This window comes from Hydra vulgaris, chromosome 08 (genome assembly GCF_038396675.1).
Source record: "Hydra vulgaris chromosome 08, alternate assembly HydraT2T_AEP".
Classification (NCBI taxonomy): Eukaryota; Metazoa; Cnidaria; class Hydrozoa; order Anthoathecata; family Hydridae; genus Hydra; species Hydra vulgaris.
Window position 1 is genome coordinate 51,787,035 of NC_088927.1, and position 20,635 is coordinate 51,807,669.

The window sequence follows — 20,635 nt, forward strand, 5'->3', positions numbered from 1 at the left end:
GTGTGTACAAATAAATTTTTTTCATGAACTCTAATTTATTCATCACTCATTAAATCTTATTTATCGCTTCCAAAAAATCTTAAAGACAAAATACATTTTTAACAAATATGCTTCTTTTTATTCTTGCTATTTTTTTTTTGTAAAACTAAAGTTCGAATTTTTTTCAATTGAATTTCTATTGAAATTAAAATTCGAATTTTTTCAATCAACGTTGTTAATTTTTCATTTGTTAATTTTCTTTTAAAACGTTAACAGTTGTAAAGATTAACTTAATCTCTTATTAATGCTGCTTTTTAAAATTTTCGTTTTAGACACTGCTGATGTTTTTTGTGAGCGTATATTTTTAATTTTAAATTTAGTTTACATTTTGTAAATAACATATACGTGTTTAATTAAAACTTTACAAATATTACAATTGCGTTACATGCAAAATATTATTACTCAAATATTAGTATTATTAAAAAAATGTCATTATTCGCAAAATTTTAATTCGCATTATTTATTTATGAATTCTGTATAAAGAGCTACGTTTTAATTTTCTGAAATACAGAATATGATTTCTCGCCATAAATCTGGATACGAAAAACGAAAAGAGCGACAAAAAAGAAATGAAGAAAGTTCTAGAGGTATGAGAACACTTGAAAATTTGGGGTTTGAAATTTCTTTAAAAACACAGAACGGTGACTATTGCGATAATGGAAACATTAATTCGGACCCATTAAGCGCAAGGAATGAAACGGAATATGTTGGAATTTCCGCGCAATCCGGTATTTCGACACTTTCTTTGTATACCAACTGTGCCAACATTGATATTGGAGTGGTAAAAAGAAATGTAACATCAAAAGGCGTAGAAGATGCCATTCTAAGAGGTCCAGAACCACATCCAACAACATTTCCTGTAGATAAACACGGTTGTCAATTTTCTACCTATTTATTAAGCTTTCGTTTAAAATATAAGGAAATAGTTTCTCGTGATTGGTTAGTTTGGACCAAATCTAAAAATGCTTTGTTTTGTTTTCCTTGTCGTTTATTTTATAAATTTCATGAGCAAAGATCAATTTTTGCTACAGAAAATGGTTGGCAGGCTAATAGAGGGTACAAAAGATTTTATGACAGAATACCTGACCATGAAAAATCTAGCAATCATAAATCTTGTTATATCCAGTGGCAAAATTTGGAAAAAAATATTATTAAACATACCACGACTGATTGCTTTACAGTAAAACAAATACAAAATGAGACACAGAAATGGAAAGATTTATTAAAACGATTATTAGATGTAATTTTGTTTCTTGCTGAGCGTGGATTGGTCTTTAGAGGTGTTACTCATTTGATTGGAGATTCGTACAATGGAAATTTTCTAGGATTGTTAGAACTTTTAAGTCAATACGATTCGCTTTTAGAAGAACATTTAAAAAACGAAAAGCAGACACAAATCGAAAAGCAGAGATTGCAAGTACATTACTTATCGCCAGACATTCAAAATGAATTCATATCATGCTGTGCAGATTAATTGAGAACTTGTATTTTAAAGGGAAGAGAAACTATGAAGTATTATACCTTTATTGTAGACCCGATTCTGCGCACATAGAACACACTACATTCATTTTAGGGTACGTTACTATCAAGTCCAGCAAGTTCGAAATTATGGAAAGGTTTCTTGCATTTGTTGACTGCAATAAGAAGACTGGAGAAGATATTGCTAATTTAATTCTTGAAACGCTACACAGGTATAATACTCCTATAAGTGACTGTCGCGCACGAGGATATGATAACGGATCTAACATGAGTGGATCATATAAAGGTGCACAAAATCGCATTTTTCAAAATAATCCATTGGAAATTTTTTCTCCTTGTGCATGTCATAGTTTAAATTTATGTGGTGTTCTTGCAGGAGAATCTTGTATTCATGTTGTAAGATTTTTCGGCACTATACAAAAATTATACAATATATTTAGTGGTAGCCCACAAAGATGGGAAATATTAAAAAATAATACTGGATGTTCTTTGCACACTATGTCAAATACACAGTGGTCTGCAAGAATTGAAAGTGTTAAGCCATTTGCTGAAAAAAATTATGAAATCAAAATAGTAATAAACGCTGTTTTGGAATTAAATTTAACGTCAGAAACTCGATCAGATCTTATCAGAATAAAAAAATCTATAGAATCTTTTGAATGCTTAGTACTAGCAAAAACATGGCACAAAGATCTTGCAGCTATAAACTATAGAAGTACTGTTTTACAAGCTCGCAATGCAACAATTGATGTAGAAATAACCAATTTGTTGAGTCTTCTTGTTGAATTAAATACGACATGAGATAGCTAGGATACTATTATACATGAATGTAGATTGTTGGGCACATCTTTACAGATAAACAAAGAATTTTCGGGGAAAAAAAATATTAAAAGAAAAAGACAACACACTAGTTAAAAAGGACACCGGCAGAAGAATTTAGAATTAATGTTTTCAATTTTTTATGGATAGTATTATATATAACAAGAAGATTTAATGCAGCAAAAGAAAAAGATTCTTTATTCAATGTATTTTGGTTGTTCCGTGACATAAATGATCAAGAAATACAAAGTAAGTGTGAAAAGTTGCAAAAAATGTATGAAAATGGTATTGATGATCATCTTAGAGACGAAGTACTACATTTAAAGATAATTTATGATGCCAATATACAAAATATTTCTCTTCAGCCCGTTGAATTGTAAAATGAAATTAAAACAAACAAACTGGATGTGCTGTTTCCAAACATTATAATTTAACCTGTCATTTCGAAAAGGGCACAAGTCCATTTACTAAAACTTTTCAAAATCAACAAAAATATGATTTTTATAAAAATAATGTCAAGGTTGCTAAAGAAATTAAACATAGAAGTATATAAATAATGAACGTATATAACTTATGTATTTTTTATTTTTTATAAAAAAAACATAAATCATACAGAAATTTTTAATCCAAACTTATAAACTAACTGTTAAAAGTTTTGGACTTATGTCCTTTTCGAAATGACAAATTCAATTGCAATAAGGCTAATTTGCATATTCCAGTGACAGTTGCCCAAGAAGAAAGATCTTTTAGCATGTTGAAAAGAGTAAAAAACATATTAAGATCAACAATTACACAAAATTGTTTAAATGACTTAGGACTTTTATCTATTGAAGCCAAAATGGCTATGAAAATTAATTTTGAAGAAGTTATTAATTTGTTTGCGAGTCGAAAGGCTCGCAAAGCTCTATTATGAAACAGTGTTCAACATTATTTTTTGTACACTTTTTCCTAACTTTAACTTTTAGAAGATTTAAATAGTTTTGACTTCTAAAAGATTTAACTAATTTTCATTTTTAATTTTCAATGACCAGAGCATGCTTCTGGCAGTCCTTAGTATATGATTGATCATACTGAGGGCCCGTTAAGAAAACTTTCCCGGAATTTCTCTCGGCGTCTATGCTCATATGTTTAAATTTTTCTATTCTCTATTATTCTCTACTTGACAAATAATGTTTTTACTAGAAAAAAGTTGACAGAAAATGTCCGCAGTATTTCTACGGACATGATAGCTGTATTTTAAAGTAGTAATATTTCTGATTCTGAAAGTAATAATGTTCCCGATTATTACCCTGATCACTACCATTGGATCAATTTTTATGTTGCTAAACATATGGGAGCATCTGCTGTTCAATATTACACTCATGATGGTTTGAGTCAACAGCAGCTGAAAAGTAGGGTTTTTCTCCTAAAGATTTGCTGTTTCAATCGAGAAGTTCGAAATTATCGGATAAAAATTGTTTTGGGATGTTAAAGAGTTGTATACATGTTTAAAATATTTAATATTTCCCATATTTCAATATATTGTACATAATTATAGAGATGTTTAAAATATTTAATATCTCCCATATTTCAACAAGAAGAGAACAGAAGGAAAAGATGTGAATGTTGTCCTCAGTTTTACCAAAAGTTTTGCATACGTTATTTATAATTTTACCATAAGTTTTGCATGTTATTTTTAAAAATCTGTTGCCTTATGCTTTGGCTAGCAGAAATTAGACTGTTCTTTAAAAACAAAAGAGGATAATTTGTGTTGGTCTACTTGCGTGGGAGGTAAAGTTTTTTTTAAAATTTGGGTCCACGTCATTGATGCTTTTGTTGAACTGATCCCAAAAAGTTCTGCTGACGCGACTGCCTTTTTGTAATTTGCCACTTCTAATTAATTTTTTTTTTTGCTTTTAAGGGATGTTAAACCCCTATTAAACAGGGACAAACAAGACCCGTTTTTGCCTATTATTTCAATTGTTGATTTGTAGTACTGAGACGTTTTGTTGTCCCAATGTTTTGGAAAATTGTTTTTTCTTAAAAAGTTCCAGCTTTGGTTTCGCCTTGTAAATTTTATAAGTGAACTTGCTAACCAATAATTTAAAAATTAGTAATAATGGTGGGTTTGGTTTCCGCATTCTTTCAGTTTCAAAAAGAGTGTTTTAAGACCCCCGCTTTTTATGGATAAAAAAAGTATTTCTCTGCTGACCGGATTGACATTGGTCTTTTGCCACAAGTTTTTGAAAATGGTACTATGCAGACGTTTTATTACTCAATCGGGGATGGGCAACACGTTTGTCAGAAACCATTTGAAATTGAAATTGCTAATGTGTTTATCAACATAGTCATTCTCCTAAAGACAAGGTACGTTGTCCCAGAAACTTGAGTTTTTTCTCTACATAGTTAAGAGTTACTAGCCAGTTAAAAGTTAGTTTTACACAGTCTGATTTTTATTTCTGGTGTTATATATTATATATCATATATAACATAAATTTTTATTTTTTTATGTTATTTTTTTTTACTGACAATTTAGAGACACCTGTAGCTGAAACCAAGCTTATACGGAGCCCTAGAATAATACCGCCTAAATAATAACTACCCCCCAAAATAATACCGCCTTCTATGCGGTATTATTTTAAAAGCTGAGACTCCGAGTTCGACCCGCTTAAGGGTTTAGTATTGCCACCTAGCCAAGCAGCGCTTGGCTAACTCAATGGTTTATATGCATTTAACGTCCAGAGTGGACGGAAATTTACGGACGTATAAGGAAACAACAAAAAAGCATCTCCTCTAATGTCACAGTTTCGATATGATGCTGTTTCTGTTTTCCAACAACACCGTGACCAATTGAGAGAGATGTTCCTTAGCCGAAGTAAGAAAGTATTGTGGTTTATCCTCCTCCAGCTAATTGCCTTGCGCATCACATTACCAAGGCCCGCAAAGACAAATTTAGTTCCTAAGGAGCGTCATTGCCTGCTCTACGGACCAAGAGAAAAGTGAGTTTGGAAAGAACGAGGGAATATTAGAGTAAAAGAAAGAAGTAGTCGGGTTAGAAAGATAGCATAGAAAAAACGGACAGGAATTGCACGCGATGTTAGAAGGTGTAAAACATACAGTTAATTAGATCGCCTAGTTAATGTACGCCGACAAATCACTTGGTATGAACTCTTCATCAAGTAACTTTGTCGTCGAAATAAGAACAGACACTACGCTTGATCTTAACCATAAGGCAGAGAAGCGATTTTTTAACCATATGTATATACATTTATCTCATAAAAAGAATTTACATGATGGACAGTTTACAAAGACAGGGTGGTTTTCCGTAATATATTTACAAGTTTTGTCTTTAAGATGTATCTTATAAAATAAATAGATAGGATTTATAATTGAGGGGTGTCATAAACAAATTTACAATAAGGATAGTTAACGTGTATGAGGGGGGTTATTTCTTGATAAATTTACAAACATATGTAATTTTGGTGAGTTTACATTCAAGGGTCACTAAAAATATATTTTATTAAGCTTATTTATATAGCAAGAAATTTTCAAGTCGTATTGACAAAAATTAATATTTTAATTAGCTATCAAAATTATTATTTAAAATAAAAAACAATTGGTAATGGTTTTGTATCAAACTCAAATTTTGAATAAAAAGTTTTTAAAATATATAAAGCTTTATTTTCAAAAAGAGTTAATAGCAAGTTACACTTGTTAAATTTGCTGGTAGTTTAAAATATAACTTAATGTAGAGTGCATGCGTTTTATATAATAAAAAAAACTAATCTAAATTAAAATTTTAAGCGTGTTTATAAAATATTGTGCTATTAAACTTTGCATTTAAGAAATAATCCGTCGTACACTAGGAACACGCACGTGATCGTGCTTATAATATATACATCGTGGCGAATCACCCACGACCTTAATTCACACAACCTTCGCTGTCACTAGACGGCTAGAGTCATACTCGTGCTCGTATTCAACTATGGTTGAAGATCCGTTTTATGTTTCCTATTATTGTGTTTGTAATTCAATTCACTATATTTATATAGTGAATGTTAAATCTCGATTGTTGCAGTTGCTTATTGCATTGTTAATAGAGAACATTTTGTTAAATTTATATTCTTTTTCTATATTATTTTCTCTAGAGTATTTATTATACTGGAGTTTCCAGGGGGATTTAATTTCTTTTAGTATATTTTTCGCAATTCTTTGGAGTTTCTACATCTCCATAATTCATTAGTGGTAATATGTGTTAGGATTGTAAGAATTTTTACAATAAAATTTTTTTTAGTAGGTCCTCTATGTTTATCAGGAAGAGGGCGTGTATTGAGTTTAATGATTTCAACAGTTGAAGTTTTTCATAAATGTTTCTTATTAATTTCGACACTGCTCTAGCCTTGCTGCAAAATATAAAGGGGTAAAAAGTGTCAATTTTTACAATTAGTGGAAACTCCAAATACAAATTTGCACTTGGAGCTTCCATGGAGTTGCCCCCGTTTAGTTTTCCAAGTGTTTTTTTTTATTTAAAGTTTATAGGTGTAATTGTGTGTATTTTTGCTTGTTCCCTGACCATCAGAGTCAAAGTTCTTTTCCCGTTTATGTTTCCATCGGATTGATTTTGGGAATTTTGTCTCCAATTTGAGTTGAATTAGTTAATGCTCATGTTTTCTTTTTGTGGAGAGATATGGGTGTAAATATTTTTGCCTTTTTTGGGGTAATGTTGAAGATCTCAACATTATCCTTTATCTTTTTAATTACGTCTTTATAATAATACCGGAGTGGATTTAGAGATTTTTGATTACTATTTCCAATAAGGAACAGTCATTGAGGATATTTAGTTTTAGCTTAGAGATTATGTCAGAAACTATTTTTTAAAGAAAAGTTCTTGGTGGCACTTGTCTACCTCTTTCATTTTGAGTATATATTCATTTCGATGACAAAGCACTAATTTTGCGCATCAAGAATGCCAAGTCCCCCCTTATTAACGGTTAATTTCAAAATGTCTCTTTTAATGGGTTCAGCGTATATGCTCTTCTAAAGGTAGGTTGAGACTGTTTTATCTACTTTTTTTGAGATCTTGTTTTGAGATAGGGAATGCATTTGCCACATGCTACACCATAACAGAGCAAGGGTGTTGACAAAGATTCGTTTGGATTTCAAGGAAAGGGTTCGGTATTCAAAATTTTGGATATTTTTTGGAACTTTTCTGTGGCAGTGTGCCAGTTTATTCTGCCTGTCTAGGCAAGGTGGAATGTAATTCAGAGAATTTTTAAACCTGTCTGATTTATATTGAAACTTTTTTGATTGAGTGTTTTTATGTTATTATTGTATCCTAGATAGTTAAAGCCACCTTAGGCAAGCGCTTTTGTTTTATTTTTGTTTAATTTCGATCCTGAGGCTTGCACAAAGTCCTCGAGTATAATAATCTTTTATTGTGTTTTCGCTTCGTACAAATAGTGTTGTGTTGTCTGCGTACTGCATTACTTAAAGGCTTGTTTAGTTCCTATAAACCTATTAGACTGAAATTCGCGAGCTAGCGTTTCCACTGCCAGGCGGTACACCATTAGGGATATTGGGTCTCCTTGACGGATATCTCTCTCAATTTTAAGGGTTTTACTCATATATCTGTTGTTTATAATAATAGATTGAGAGTTATTCATAGTTTGTTTAATTGCGTTTATAAAATTTTGACCCAAATTAAATTTTTCGAGGATATGAAAGTTTCGATCAATTTTGTCAAATGCTTTTTCCTGATCGATAGCGATCAGGCAGCATCCAATATTTTTTTTATTTGTGAAATGAATAGCATCTCTGGCGAGAATTATATTTGAGAAGATGTTTTTTACGGGTACTGATCACGTTTGCGTTGATCCGAGTAATACGTTCAGGAGTTTTGAAAGTCTCAGTGCTAGCATCTTTGCAATTATTTTATAGTCTGCGCATAGCAATGAGATTGGTCTCCAGTTTTGTTCTAGTAATCGGTTCCATCTTTGAGGAGTAGGGAGATGAGGACTGTTTTTTGCGTTCAAGATAACTCGTTATTTAAGTTAAACAAGTTTTTGTTAAAAAGGTTCGTCAGCTCTATAACGCATACGCCCCAGTATTCTAGGCGAAGCTTAATTGAGTTGCCTTATATGTTTTTTCATAAGGATTTTGCGGCGCTGTGGAGTTCCTCATTTGGATTTTGGCGGCATTTGGAGTTCCTAAATTGAATGTTTAAAAAGAGTTTCGGTCATTGTTTAAAGTATTTTCAATTTTATCGATGAAATGTTTTTTTCGTTTAAAATTTGTTTTTTGTATAAATGTTTGTAAAATTTTCTTTTTGTTTTTAGATTGTTTTTCGTGTCTTTTGATTATCTTGATTGTCTTTTGATTGATTTTCATTTAAAAAAGAGATTTTGTTGGTTTTTCGTCTTCTTCATAAATAACTTGCTTTGTTTTCACAAATATTCTTGTCAATGCAGAGGTTTTTTTCTTCTTTTGGAGGTGCGTAGTTTTTTCATAATCTATGCTGGTTTTACTTTTTTCAAATTCTATTCGTTTTTCTACCACCGCCCATTTTTGTTTTCTTTGTGTTTTTTCAGAGTGAAGCGAGTATTTTACTGGTATTGGGGATTATCCGCCTCCTTCTAATCGCCATATAGAGGCCACATTGCCAAGGTCCGCATAGACTGGTTCAGCTTCAAAAGGAGCGTCAAAACCCGCTCAACGGACCGAGAGTAAAGTGAGTTTGCTAAGAACGAGGATACGTTAGAGTGAAAGACAAAAGAAGCGTGTTAGAAAGATAGCATTGAGAAAGCGGACAGGATTGCACTCAATGTTATAAAAAGTGCAACACGTGCTGTTAGTTAGGTCGCCTAAATGAGGGACGCCGTTATTGTGTTGTAGTTTATTCCCCTCGGGGGTTTGCCCTGCAGAGGTATTAATTATGTTACAGTAGTAAATAAATAAAAATACAAGGTGGTCTAGTGTTCCAATATTTAAATACATAAAGACAGACTCCCAGAGAGCTAACGTTTAAGAAAATAAAAAAACCCACTATATAAAAAATCGAAAACGAAAACGAACAAACGAAAAAATTAAAAATCGAAGCAAGTAAAACGAAAAAGAAAAATTCAAAAAAAAAATTTTTATAAAAAATATATCTGAGCATTTTAATTTGTAAAAACTTTGTTATTAATTTCAAGATTAATATTATTTTCTTCGCTCCAGATATTTTTGCATTCTTGTAGAAAAGAGATCTTTTTATTATTAATTATAGAAGTTTGGAATTCTTCTGACAAAATCCTTTAAATTTTGCCTTGGAATTCCAGCATGAGCGTCCTTCTGGTATAAATTTTCTTGTCGTGGAACCACCTCATTCTATTGCAATATGTTGTATAATAGTTCGTTAGTTATTAGTTTTCCAATATAAAATTTATTTACAAAAGTTGATGAAAAGAAAAGTAGTAATTTGAATGTGTTCTACAGAGGTATATGGTATGGGTATACTTTGTGAATGAGGGCTAAAGTTGATTTTACTAAGGGTTAAACTTTTTCGTATTTAAACATCATGTGTTAAATGTTTTCTGATTTCTTCATACGTTGTGGGCAGAGATCGTCGGCTATATGGCTTCTTTTTTTAAAATTGTGTATTGGTAGGTAGTGCAAAATGTATTAGTTTATACTTTATTTCATCGGGTTTATTTTTGCTTTTGCTTTTGTGTATGGATAAAAACAAATGAGCCCATTCTTTAGTTGAGGTAATATTCAAACTGTTGAAAATGTCCTTCCATCTGTAAAATTTATTGGGTGTACTTTTATCGTTGTTATTTAGGGAAGTGTTTGTAAATTGCTTTTGGAGTTAAGTCAAGGAATCGTAGTCGACGGTTGTTTATGGTGCTTATGCACAACGACGTATTGTTGAAGTCGAAGCTTTGACTTTAGGTGTTTATGATATTTTTCCATTGGGGTGGTAGTGACTTTATTATGGTTGTTAAGAGGCGTTGTTTTATACCAATAACTTGGCTTTCCAGAAAGCCCTGGACAAATACTTTTGATATGTCCCCTAGCTTAATTATGTTATTATTTATGGATTCTGTAGTTGGTTTAATAATTTGGTTTGTGTTGTATATGTATGGTTAAAAAATATTGGTTGCATTAGTACTTCTTTGATGGTGAGATTTTTATGGTTATTGTGTTTTAAGTAGAATTTATTCCAATTTTTCGCTGTTTGTTGGTAATACGGAGGTAGAGTTTTTAAAGATTCGTATGAGTGTGATGTGAAAAGGACAAGGTTTCCCTGATTAGCCTTTCGGTATTGATTGAGTATGTAAGAAGCTGAGTATTTCCAGGCGCCGTTTTTGCTTTCGTTATATAGCTTTGAAATCCAGCTCATCTGTAAAGATTTGAGTTTTTTCTTGCCTAACGGGTAATGCGGAAGTTATCGGACAAATCCTAATTTCATTATTTGAGCATAATAATTAGTTTTTGTGGTTTTATGCGTAGGCATAAACGTTCTATAAAAAATAAACTTTATTATTCGAAACACAATTATTTAAAATGAGGTTAAATGCAGCTGAACGAGAATCTTTTCGAAAGCGACTAAAAATGTTTTTTGTAAATAAACCTAATATAAATAAAAAAAAATCGTAATTTATTTTGAAAACGAAGGATTTGCTCAAAGTACAATATATGATAACCAATAAAGACTTGAAACTGTTCAATCGTTATCTGATAGAAAGCACCCTGGTCGTCCGACATCCTGGACTAGAGAAAAGAAAGCCGAATTAACGAGACTTGTCAACAATCGAAAAGGGGTCAGTCAGAGAAAAATAGGTATTAAATTCGGTGTAAATTAATCGACAATTGGTCGTCAGTTAAAAAAAAAATGAATATTACATATAGAAAACGTGAAAAGACTCCAAAATACACTATAGAACAACAAATAAAGGAAAAGAAATGAAGCAGGAAACTAGTTAACCAACTCTATAACACAAAATTGCTTCTAGTCATCGATGACAAAAAATACTTTTGTTTTGCAGGGGACAATATGCCTGGATATTCTGGATACTACACAAACAACAAAAAGACATGCCCAGAAAGTGTCCGTTTTGTAGGAAAAGAGAAATTTCTAAAAAAATTATTAATGTGGATAGCCATATCTGACCGTGGTATGTCCGAGCCATTGTTTCGCACTTCCAAGGCTGTAGCGATCAATTCATAAATCTATATTAATGAATGTTTAGAAAAACGACTTCTTCCATTTAATCACAAGTATCATGGAGACTTTAACTATTTATTTTGGCAAGATTTAGCAAGTTCTCATTTTTCTAAAGATTCTCTAAATTGGATGGACCAATATGTCTATTACGTTGATAAAGAATCCAATCCCCAAATGTGCCTCAAGCACGACCAATTGAAAATTTTTGGGGACATTTGGCACAGAAGGTTTACGAGGGAGATTGGCAAGCTTCAACAGAGCAAGTTTTGATTGATCGCATTAAACTAAAACTACAAGAAATTGATTTCTACATTTTACAGTCGCATATGAAAGGCGTCAGAGCAAAATTGAGATCAATTGCAGATGGTGGTGTTTTTTCATATAAAAATAATATATATTTTTATTAAAAGATAAATGCTTTATTTAAAAAAATATAATATTAGTTTGTTTTTTTGTTTATAAATAAGTTATTGACGTTTTTATTTTGTCCGATAACTTCCGCATCACCCGTTATATTTAAACCTCCCTGGTCTATCGGAAGTTTTCATGTTTGGTTAGGGGTTTTTACAGTGATGTTTTTCCATAGAAAACTTTCTATTTTATGTTCAATTTTTTTGATTTTTTTGTCAGGAATGGGTATTGTGAAGGCTAAATCCCATAAGCTGCTTAAAAGGTTTTGATTCATTATGATAGCTTTACCTTTTATGGATAACTTGAAACGCTTCCAGCTATCAAATTTTTTGCTAATGATGTTGAAACTCTCATCCCATTGACGTTTTATGTAGTTACTTGTGTTTGAGAAGGCTATACCTAGAGTGTTGCTGTGCCAGGAAAAATTGAGGAAATTTTTTTTTTTATCAGAGATCTGTTCATTCCGAGCCACAGGCCTCGGCATTTGGTAGTATTTAGTTTTGCTCCTGTAGCTAGTTTGTATACATTCAGGGCGTTGTCTAGAGCTTTTATAGAGTTGTCTGAAGAGGTAACAATTTGTGTCGTCGGCGTATTGTTGGACCATTGTCTCTTTGTTGTTTAGAGTTATTCTCTTTATTTCGGTATTCTTACGGATGTATCCTGCAAAAACCTCAGCTTGCAGAACGTAAAGTGTCATTGAAAGAGGAGATCCTTGTCAAACTTCCCTGTGTATGTCTATTTTTTCTGATAGGAAACCGTTTATTTTTAGATTTGAACTTATAACATAGTACAGTGTTTTGATAAGGTTTATAAATTGCACGCTAAAACCAAAATTAAATAGGCAATCATACAAGAAGTTTCTGTCGACGCGGTCGAAAGCTTTTATTTGATCGATCGATACGATGGAGGCATCTAAATTGTTTTTGTTGGCGATGTAAATAATGTCTCTAGTGTATGCAAGGTTTTCGTAAATGGACCTTTTGGGGGATGCATGCAGTGTGATCTTCTTTGATAATTGATGGTAGTATATTTCACTTTTTTCATCTGCGGCACAGTTTTTGCACATCTGCGCCACACTTTTTCATCCGCGGCACACTTTTTTCATCTGCGGCATGGTAAGAGCAAGACGTGTTTATCAAAAAAATTTGCAATATGGAAGTTACAATGATAAATATTGAAAGACTAATAACCACCAAACTGGAAGAACAAAAAAAAGTATTCTTAGTGAAACTATCAACCTTTTAAAAAAACAGGAGAAGATATTTAGCGATATCATAAGTGCTAATCTAAAAATAATAATAGATCGGTTTGACAAACTTGAAAACGAGTTCAATAAAAGCAAATTGAAGGTTATAATAATTGAAAAAGACATCAATAATATAAAGGAAAGTATCAACTTTTAGGAAGAAAATTTCGTAAAAAATAATATTGGAAACTAACAGTCTGATGGCCATGGAAATTAACAATTTAAACAAAAAAAATATTGACCTTGAAAATCGTTCAAGTCGTAATAACCAAAGGATTGATAGTTTAACTGACTGCCCATGGAATCGTGGAGTGACTGTGCAAAGAAAGTTAAAGATCTATTTAGAAACAAACTGAGAATTTCTGAAGGCGTAATCATTGAAAGAGCTCACCGCATTGGGAAAATTAATGAAAATAAATCTCCAAGAACTATAATTATTAAACTACTAGACTTTCAAAATAAAATAAAATCTTAACGCTATCAAAAAAACTCAAAGGAACCGGAATATTCATTAATGACGACCTAGACTATGCAAACGAAACGATGGAAATAAGAAAAAAGCTTTGGGAAGATGTTAAAAGATTTCGAAAGGAAGGTAAATTTGCAATTATCAAATATAATAAAATATTCGTCAGAGATTTTCGTAAATAATTTTAATTTTAACTAAGTCGAGATATGTTTAATTTTTAATTTATATATTTGTTAAACACCCACTATATATTACAAGTAAGGTAAATAAAAAGTTTCAAAAAAAAAAAATCTCTAGGATGTGAAATAGTTCTGTACATTTTTCATTATGCTAGCACGTTTTAATTTACCGCACTTGACTAACGAAAACAAAAACAAAACACAATGACTAACGAAAACAAAAACAAAACAAAAGATTTTGAAACGCTGCGTTGCAACGTCTTTGGAGCTGCTAATAATATTCTGCTAAATGGTTTTTACGACCCTGATACGCAAATTTTTCACAGAAATAATTTTGATTCGAAATACTTTGAAATAGAAACCTTTAAAATTGAACTTGAAACTTTAAAAAATAATTTTACTGCAATACACATAAATATAAAAAGTATAAATAAAAATTTTGATAAATTAAAACACTTTCTAATAGATTGCAATTACTCATTTAGTATGATTTGCATAACTGAAACGTAGTGCTCTGATAAATCATTTCAAACGAAAACAAAATTTCAAATTTCAAATTATAAACTAATATCTTTTGAAAGAAAAACAAACAAAAGGGAAGGAGGGATCGCAACGTATATCCAAGATAATCATGTGTTTAAAGTAAGACAAGATCTCTCCATCTCTGACACTGATAGCAAAGTCTTTACTATTAACGGGTAATAAATCTAAAAATATTATAATTTCCACTTGCTATAGACCTCCAGAAGGTGATAAACTAAATTTTCAAATTTTTTAAATAAAATCTTTCTTAAAATAAATGACAAGGGAAAAAATATTTTCTTTATAGGAGATTTGAATATTAACAGTCTAAACTACAAAGAAAATGCGGTTACTAAACTCTTTTTTGATAATCTGTTTCAATTATGTATCCTTCCAATCATCACCAAACCTACTCGGATAACCCCAACCTCCGTCTCTGCTATACACAATATATTAACAAATACATTTCAAGAAACTTCTTTAAAAGCAGGATTTATCAAAACCGATTTATGAGACCATTTTCCTAATTATTTTTCATTGTTTCAAGATTTAAGAACCTAAATATAAACTAAAATCTATAAAAGAAAAATCAATCAGTTCCCTATTAAAAATTTTAAAGACTCGCTATCGGTAGTAAATTGAGATGAAGTGTATCAAGAATGTAACCTTGGACACACAAACTCCGCATACAATTTTTAATATTTTTCTAGAACACTACAATAAATATTTTTCTAGATCACTACAATAAATATTTCCCTGTTAAAGAGAAAGAAATAAAGCTAAAGTATTTAAACTGCCCATGGATAACTAACGGGATAAGAAAATCATCAAAAACAAAGCAAAAACTCTATATCAAGTATTTAAAAAACAGAAACGAAACTAACTTAACTACATACAAGGAATACAAAAATCTATTTGAAAAAATTAGAAAGAATTCAAAAAAAGTATATTATTCAAAACAACTACAAAAAAGCAAAAGCGATATTAAAAAAACCGGGAACATATTGAAAGAAATAATAGGTAAAAACTATACTAAATCAAATAATTTACCCGATAAAATTATCGTTAACGAAACTAAATATATCGACAAAACTTCTATCGTTGAAAACTTCAATAGCTTTTTTGCAAACATAGGCCGTAATATGGCTTCAAAAATTCAATGCCCTGATATCTCCTTCGAAACCTATATCACAAACCAACATTTCTGCTTAAATATTTTCTCTGGACTAAACCATGAAGAACTAGAAATTGCAAAAATCTCGCTTAAGACGAATAAGGCCCCTGGGATAGACGACATTTGTAGCTATATAGTTGTAAATGTGTTTTCGGAGATAAAACAACCAATCTATAAAATATTTAAATCTTCAATTATCAAAGGATCCGTACCGAATAAATTAAAAATAGCTAAGGTAATACCAACTTTAAAAACCGGTGATGCATTTACATTAATTAACTAGAGACCTATCTCAGTGCTTCCTGTATTTTCAATACTTTTGGAGAGAGTAATATACAATAAACTGTATAAATATATAACAAATAACAAAATCTGAAATAAAAAATAGTTTGGCTTCCAAAAGCAACATTCAACCGAACACGCAATTCTTGATCTTATAAATAATATAAATGACTCCTTTGAAAACAAAAAATACGTCCTTGGAGTCTTTGTTGATTTATCTAAGGCATTTAACACGGTAGATCACGCCATCTTAATTAGGAAAATGGAAAAATATGGGATAAAAGGTGTTGCACTAAACTGGTTCAAAAAATTTTTACTAGTCAGAATTTTCAAAATTACTCAAAATAAAATGCGGTGTCCCCCAAGGTTCCATTCTTGCACCTCTTTTGTTTTTAATATACATAAACGATCTTCTTAAAGCCTCAAGTAAGTTGGATTTCATAATGTTCGCGGACGACACAAATTTATTTTATGCATCCTCATCAATTACAAAATTTTATGAAACTACAAATACTGAACTTGAAAAAATAAACAGTTGGTAAAAATATAACAAATTATCGCTAAACACAGAAAAAACCAAATACATTCTTTTTCATTCTAACCTTAAAAAAAAACCACCCGATTTAACTTCGCTAAATATAGATACTAAAGAAATAGAGAGAACCCAAGCAACTAAATTTCTAGAGATACTTATTGATGAGAACATCTCATGGAAATCACATGTCGGTATTCATAAGCGAGAGGTTCCGAGTTCGATTCCCACCACGTCCCTGGTAGTACCGCGCTCAACTTGTTTCTCCGCGCAGCAGCCTTGTTTGTCAAGGTTTGTGTTTCGGAGTTATAAAGTTGGGAGAGGGTTATAACCACAAGTAGTCTCCTCATCTGTAGAGGCCTTCTTGGCCATGGGGAGGTAAACTACAAAAAAAATAAAAAAAATAAAAAAAAAATAAAAGAAAAAATATCAAAAAACATTGGTATCCTCTAAAAAGCTAGTTCTAAACTGTCTCCTGATAATTTAAAGTTTCTATACTTCTCGTTAATACAAAGCTACTACATATACACTAATGTTGCATGGGCGAGTACTCATAGATCCAAACTAAGCACACTATATCGAAAACAAAAACATGCTGCAAGAATAGTTTTTAATAAGGATAGACTCTCGCATGATGAGCCACTTTTAAAAAATTTGAAAGCATTAAATGTATATCAAATCAATATATTCCAAAATTTGTTATTTATGCTCAAATATCAAGTTTATATTTGACTTGTTTCTTCTTACTTTTTAAAGAATTTTTCCAAAATAGCAAAAATAGATGCTATACCAGAGGAACGGGAAACTTCAACGTACCTTTTAAAAAAACTAATCTCTCGCACTTTTCCATTTCGTACCGTGGTCCTTATCTATATAACAAATTAATATCAAAAAATACTCATCTGGAAAAATCGAACAACTTAAATACTCTGAAAACATTATTAAAAGATCTCATTTTAAACACTAACAACTTTATGAATTTTCACTAACCCTACAACATTTAAAACTATGTATAAAACTAACTTTGTTTCGAAACCAATGTAAACTCTAATAACTCAAAAAAACTCTAAATAACTCAAAAACAACAACAATAACAAAAATACAAAAACAAATAATAGGCTTGTTTATCAACACTTGAACGACTATATATTACCTATTTAGCAAACCGTGTACCTATTTATATTTATGTGTTTTGAAATAAAATTAAAAAATTAAAAACTTCTTTTTGCCTGTTTGGCAAAAAGAAGTTTTTAATTTTTTGTTTTTTGCATTTTGGATTTTTATTTTCATTCTGCTGAAAACTGATAACATTTTTTTTTTTTTTTAAATTTATTAACTTATTTTAAATTAAAGCATCCAAAAATATTAGTAACGCATTAAGGTTTTTTCAGGGCCGTCCCAAAGGAGGGGGGGGTGTAGGGTTAAAAGCTGTTAATTGTGCATGTCAGTTGGCACATTTGTACATTTAGTATTTGAGTTGGCATTGATGCCAACTTGTACAATTAATGTTTGAGTTTTGTTAAAAATTTTTTAAATTTAAAATGTACATTTCATATTAATATATTATATACTTTTTGATATTTACGACTTTTGGGAATGAAATAGGGTTACGTTTTGGTGACGTTAAAAAAATTACTTTTTAGGCATATGAATCCCATAAGGAACTACGGTCTTTAAAACCACAACGAAGTTGCACTTGATGTTTTGTTTTCATGAGTTTTAAAATATTTAAATTTCTGTTATACAATTTCTTGAATAAGTAATGAAGGGGCAAAACAAAAAAGATTTAAAGTTGAATGTCTAAAACGTGGCAGTATATTTAATAACGATTTAAAAATACAACACCAAGAAAAAGTACATAATGGGATATCAGTAAATATAAAACACGTTGGTGCTCCCGAAAATCCTTTTCAAAGTGGAGTTAAGTTGCAGGGAAACGAGAATCGGTATGTTCCTGGTTTAATGTAATATTAAGTTCAACGATAATTATGCTAATAAAGTTGTACAATAATTTAAAACATCTGAGTTGAAATTTTAGTTAAAACGTAACATTTAAGAAATCAATCCATCCATTGTGTATTTTTTAACAAATCAATTAATCCTTTATGCATTTTTTAACAAATCATTCAATCCATTATGTATTTTTTAAGAAATCAATCTATTATGTATTTTTTAACAAATTCTTTATGTATTGAATGAAGATCACTTATTCAAGGATAAAAATAGTAAAATTTTTTTAAAAAAATTAAAAGCATTTATTTTATAACTTCTTTTGGATTAGTTTAATTGAACTTATTAAGCTTTTTTGATTACAGCTATTTCCTTTTAACTTGCCATTTATTATTTATTTAATTAAAGATATAAGTTACTTGTTGATTTTGAATTAAAATATTTGGTTTATTTATATGATATAAAGTATAATATAATTTAATATAATTTAGAACCATGAAACATGTTGTTCTCAAATGTTAGAGGAGGATTTATTTCAAGAGAATTCAATTCAATTGTCTCCAATAGATGAATCTGACATACAAAATGATGAAGTCAATTGGTTATTGTGTGCTTTTTAATTAGATAATATTGTCACAGACTTAAACGAGTGTGGTAGAATTTTGTCTCAATTAAAATCTGAGACATCTCTAAATCCTGTGATGTTCTTATTGGAAAGCATTCAGGTCATTAGAAGAATAAAATCAAGTTCTAAAGAATTCTTAAAAACTGCAAATATTTAATCGGAACAAATCTCTAAATCACCTGAAAGTTCCAAACCAATTAACAATAATATCGATAACATAATTAATCATGACCCCAGCAGTCGTGATTCTATTGCTTCAGCATCTCAGCGTCATTACCTTCAGCATCTCAGCGTCAATGCTTTAGGGCCACATCAGCCAAAATTAACTAAATATCCTGTTAATACTACAGTTAACAACATTAAACAGCATTTTTAATCCAACAGTTTTAATCCTAAATGGTACAATGAATATCCATTATTAGATTTTAGTATTGTGACAGATTCTGCATACTGTTTTGTATGTACTTTATTTTCAAATGGTCCAGGAAGATCTTATCAAGATTCAACATGGGTAAAACCTGGTGTTCGTCAATGGCATAAAATGAAAAACTGTGGAGTTGAAAAATTAGGTAAATTACAGCAACATTTTTCTTGTTTTTCTCATAAAGCAGCGTTACATGATTATTATCAGTTTATGACAACTGAAATCATATTGATATAATTTTAAACATATCAAATTGAAAAGAAGCAATTAAGTTAGAAAAAGATTTTAAAAGAAAAAGATTTTAATAAACAAATTGAAGTTATATTATTTGATATTGCTAGAACATTATCACGACAAGGATTAACATTTTGAGGTGATGGTGACGAAAGTGGAGGAAATTTTGTGCAATTTGTTCAATTACTCTCTTGGCATAATCCCTTAATGAAACGCTGGATGGAGGAGTCTTCTTTACGATCACATAAAGTTACTTACTTAGGTCCACGATCTCAAAATGAATTTATTGAACTACTAGCTAAAGACACACGTAACCTAATAATAAAAGAGATACATGAAGCAAACATTTATTCAGTATCTGCTGATACTACACCAGATATTTCACATCAGGATCGTTTATAAGTATGTGTCCGATATGTTAATAGTCAAGGCAAATCTGTTCAGCGACTTTTGGAAATTGAAAAAGGTAACGATAAAACTGGTTCGGATACAGCATTACAAATAGTCAACATTTTAGAAAGTAATTTATTAAATCCGGAGTTAATACCCTTTCAATACTATGATTTTGCAAGTAATATGTCAGGGAAATTTAATGGAACCCATTTAAACTTGCTGGTCAGAAAGTTAAACTTCTGTTGGTCAGAAGTTTAACTTTCTGACCAACAAGTTCAGAAAGTTAAACTTTCTGAACTTGTTGGTCACAAAATTATATTTAAACCATACCAAGCCCATCGCTTGAACACGTTTTTAAAACATAGTTGTGATGCTAGTAGTATAATTGGAAGTACTATTGATATATTAGAAAATCTCTATGTCTTATTTTCCTCAAGTAATAAAAGGTTTGCTTAATGAGAAAATTTCCCAAATTGAAAATGCGTTACAATTAAGAAACTTGTCAAAAACCAGGTGGACAGCTCGTGCTGAAAGTGTTAAAGCTGTATGGAATTCATTAGAAGCTGTTGTTGAAAGCTTTAATGAAATTCTATTATTAAACGAATGATTTCATAAAGGAACAAGATCAAAAGCACTTGCTCAACGAAAACAAATGTTGATCTTTTGATTTTAT

General features: G+C 30.7%; 1 protein-coding gene and 1 pseudogene across 1 annotated transcript; one reads left to right on the forward strand and one right to left on the reverse strand.

Moving 5' to 3' along the window:
- The first annotated feature begins 553 nt into the window (after positions 1 to 553).
- Positions 554 to 1,513, forward strand: LOC136083424 (uncharacterized). The gene has a single exon (XM_065802820.1). It carries the CDS (start codon positions 554 to 556, stop codon positions 1,511 to 1,513), a length of 960 nt encoding a protein of 319 aa, XP_065658892.1.
- Positions 1,514 to 5,396: 3,883 nt separating this feature from the next.
- LOC136084448 (U2 spliceosomal RNA) lies at positions 5,397 to 5,561 on the reverse strand (annotated as a pseudogene).
- Between the last annotated feature and the right edge of the window lie 15,074 nt (positions 5,562 to 20,635).

What these genes read in the sequence shown, in the direction of transcription:
- LOC136083424 (XM_065802820.1), top strand. Translation starts at nt 554, where the DNA reads ATGATTTCTCGCCATAAATCTGGATACGAAAAACGAAAAGAGCGACAA.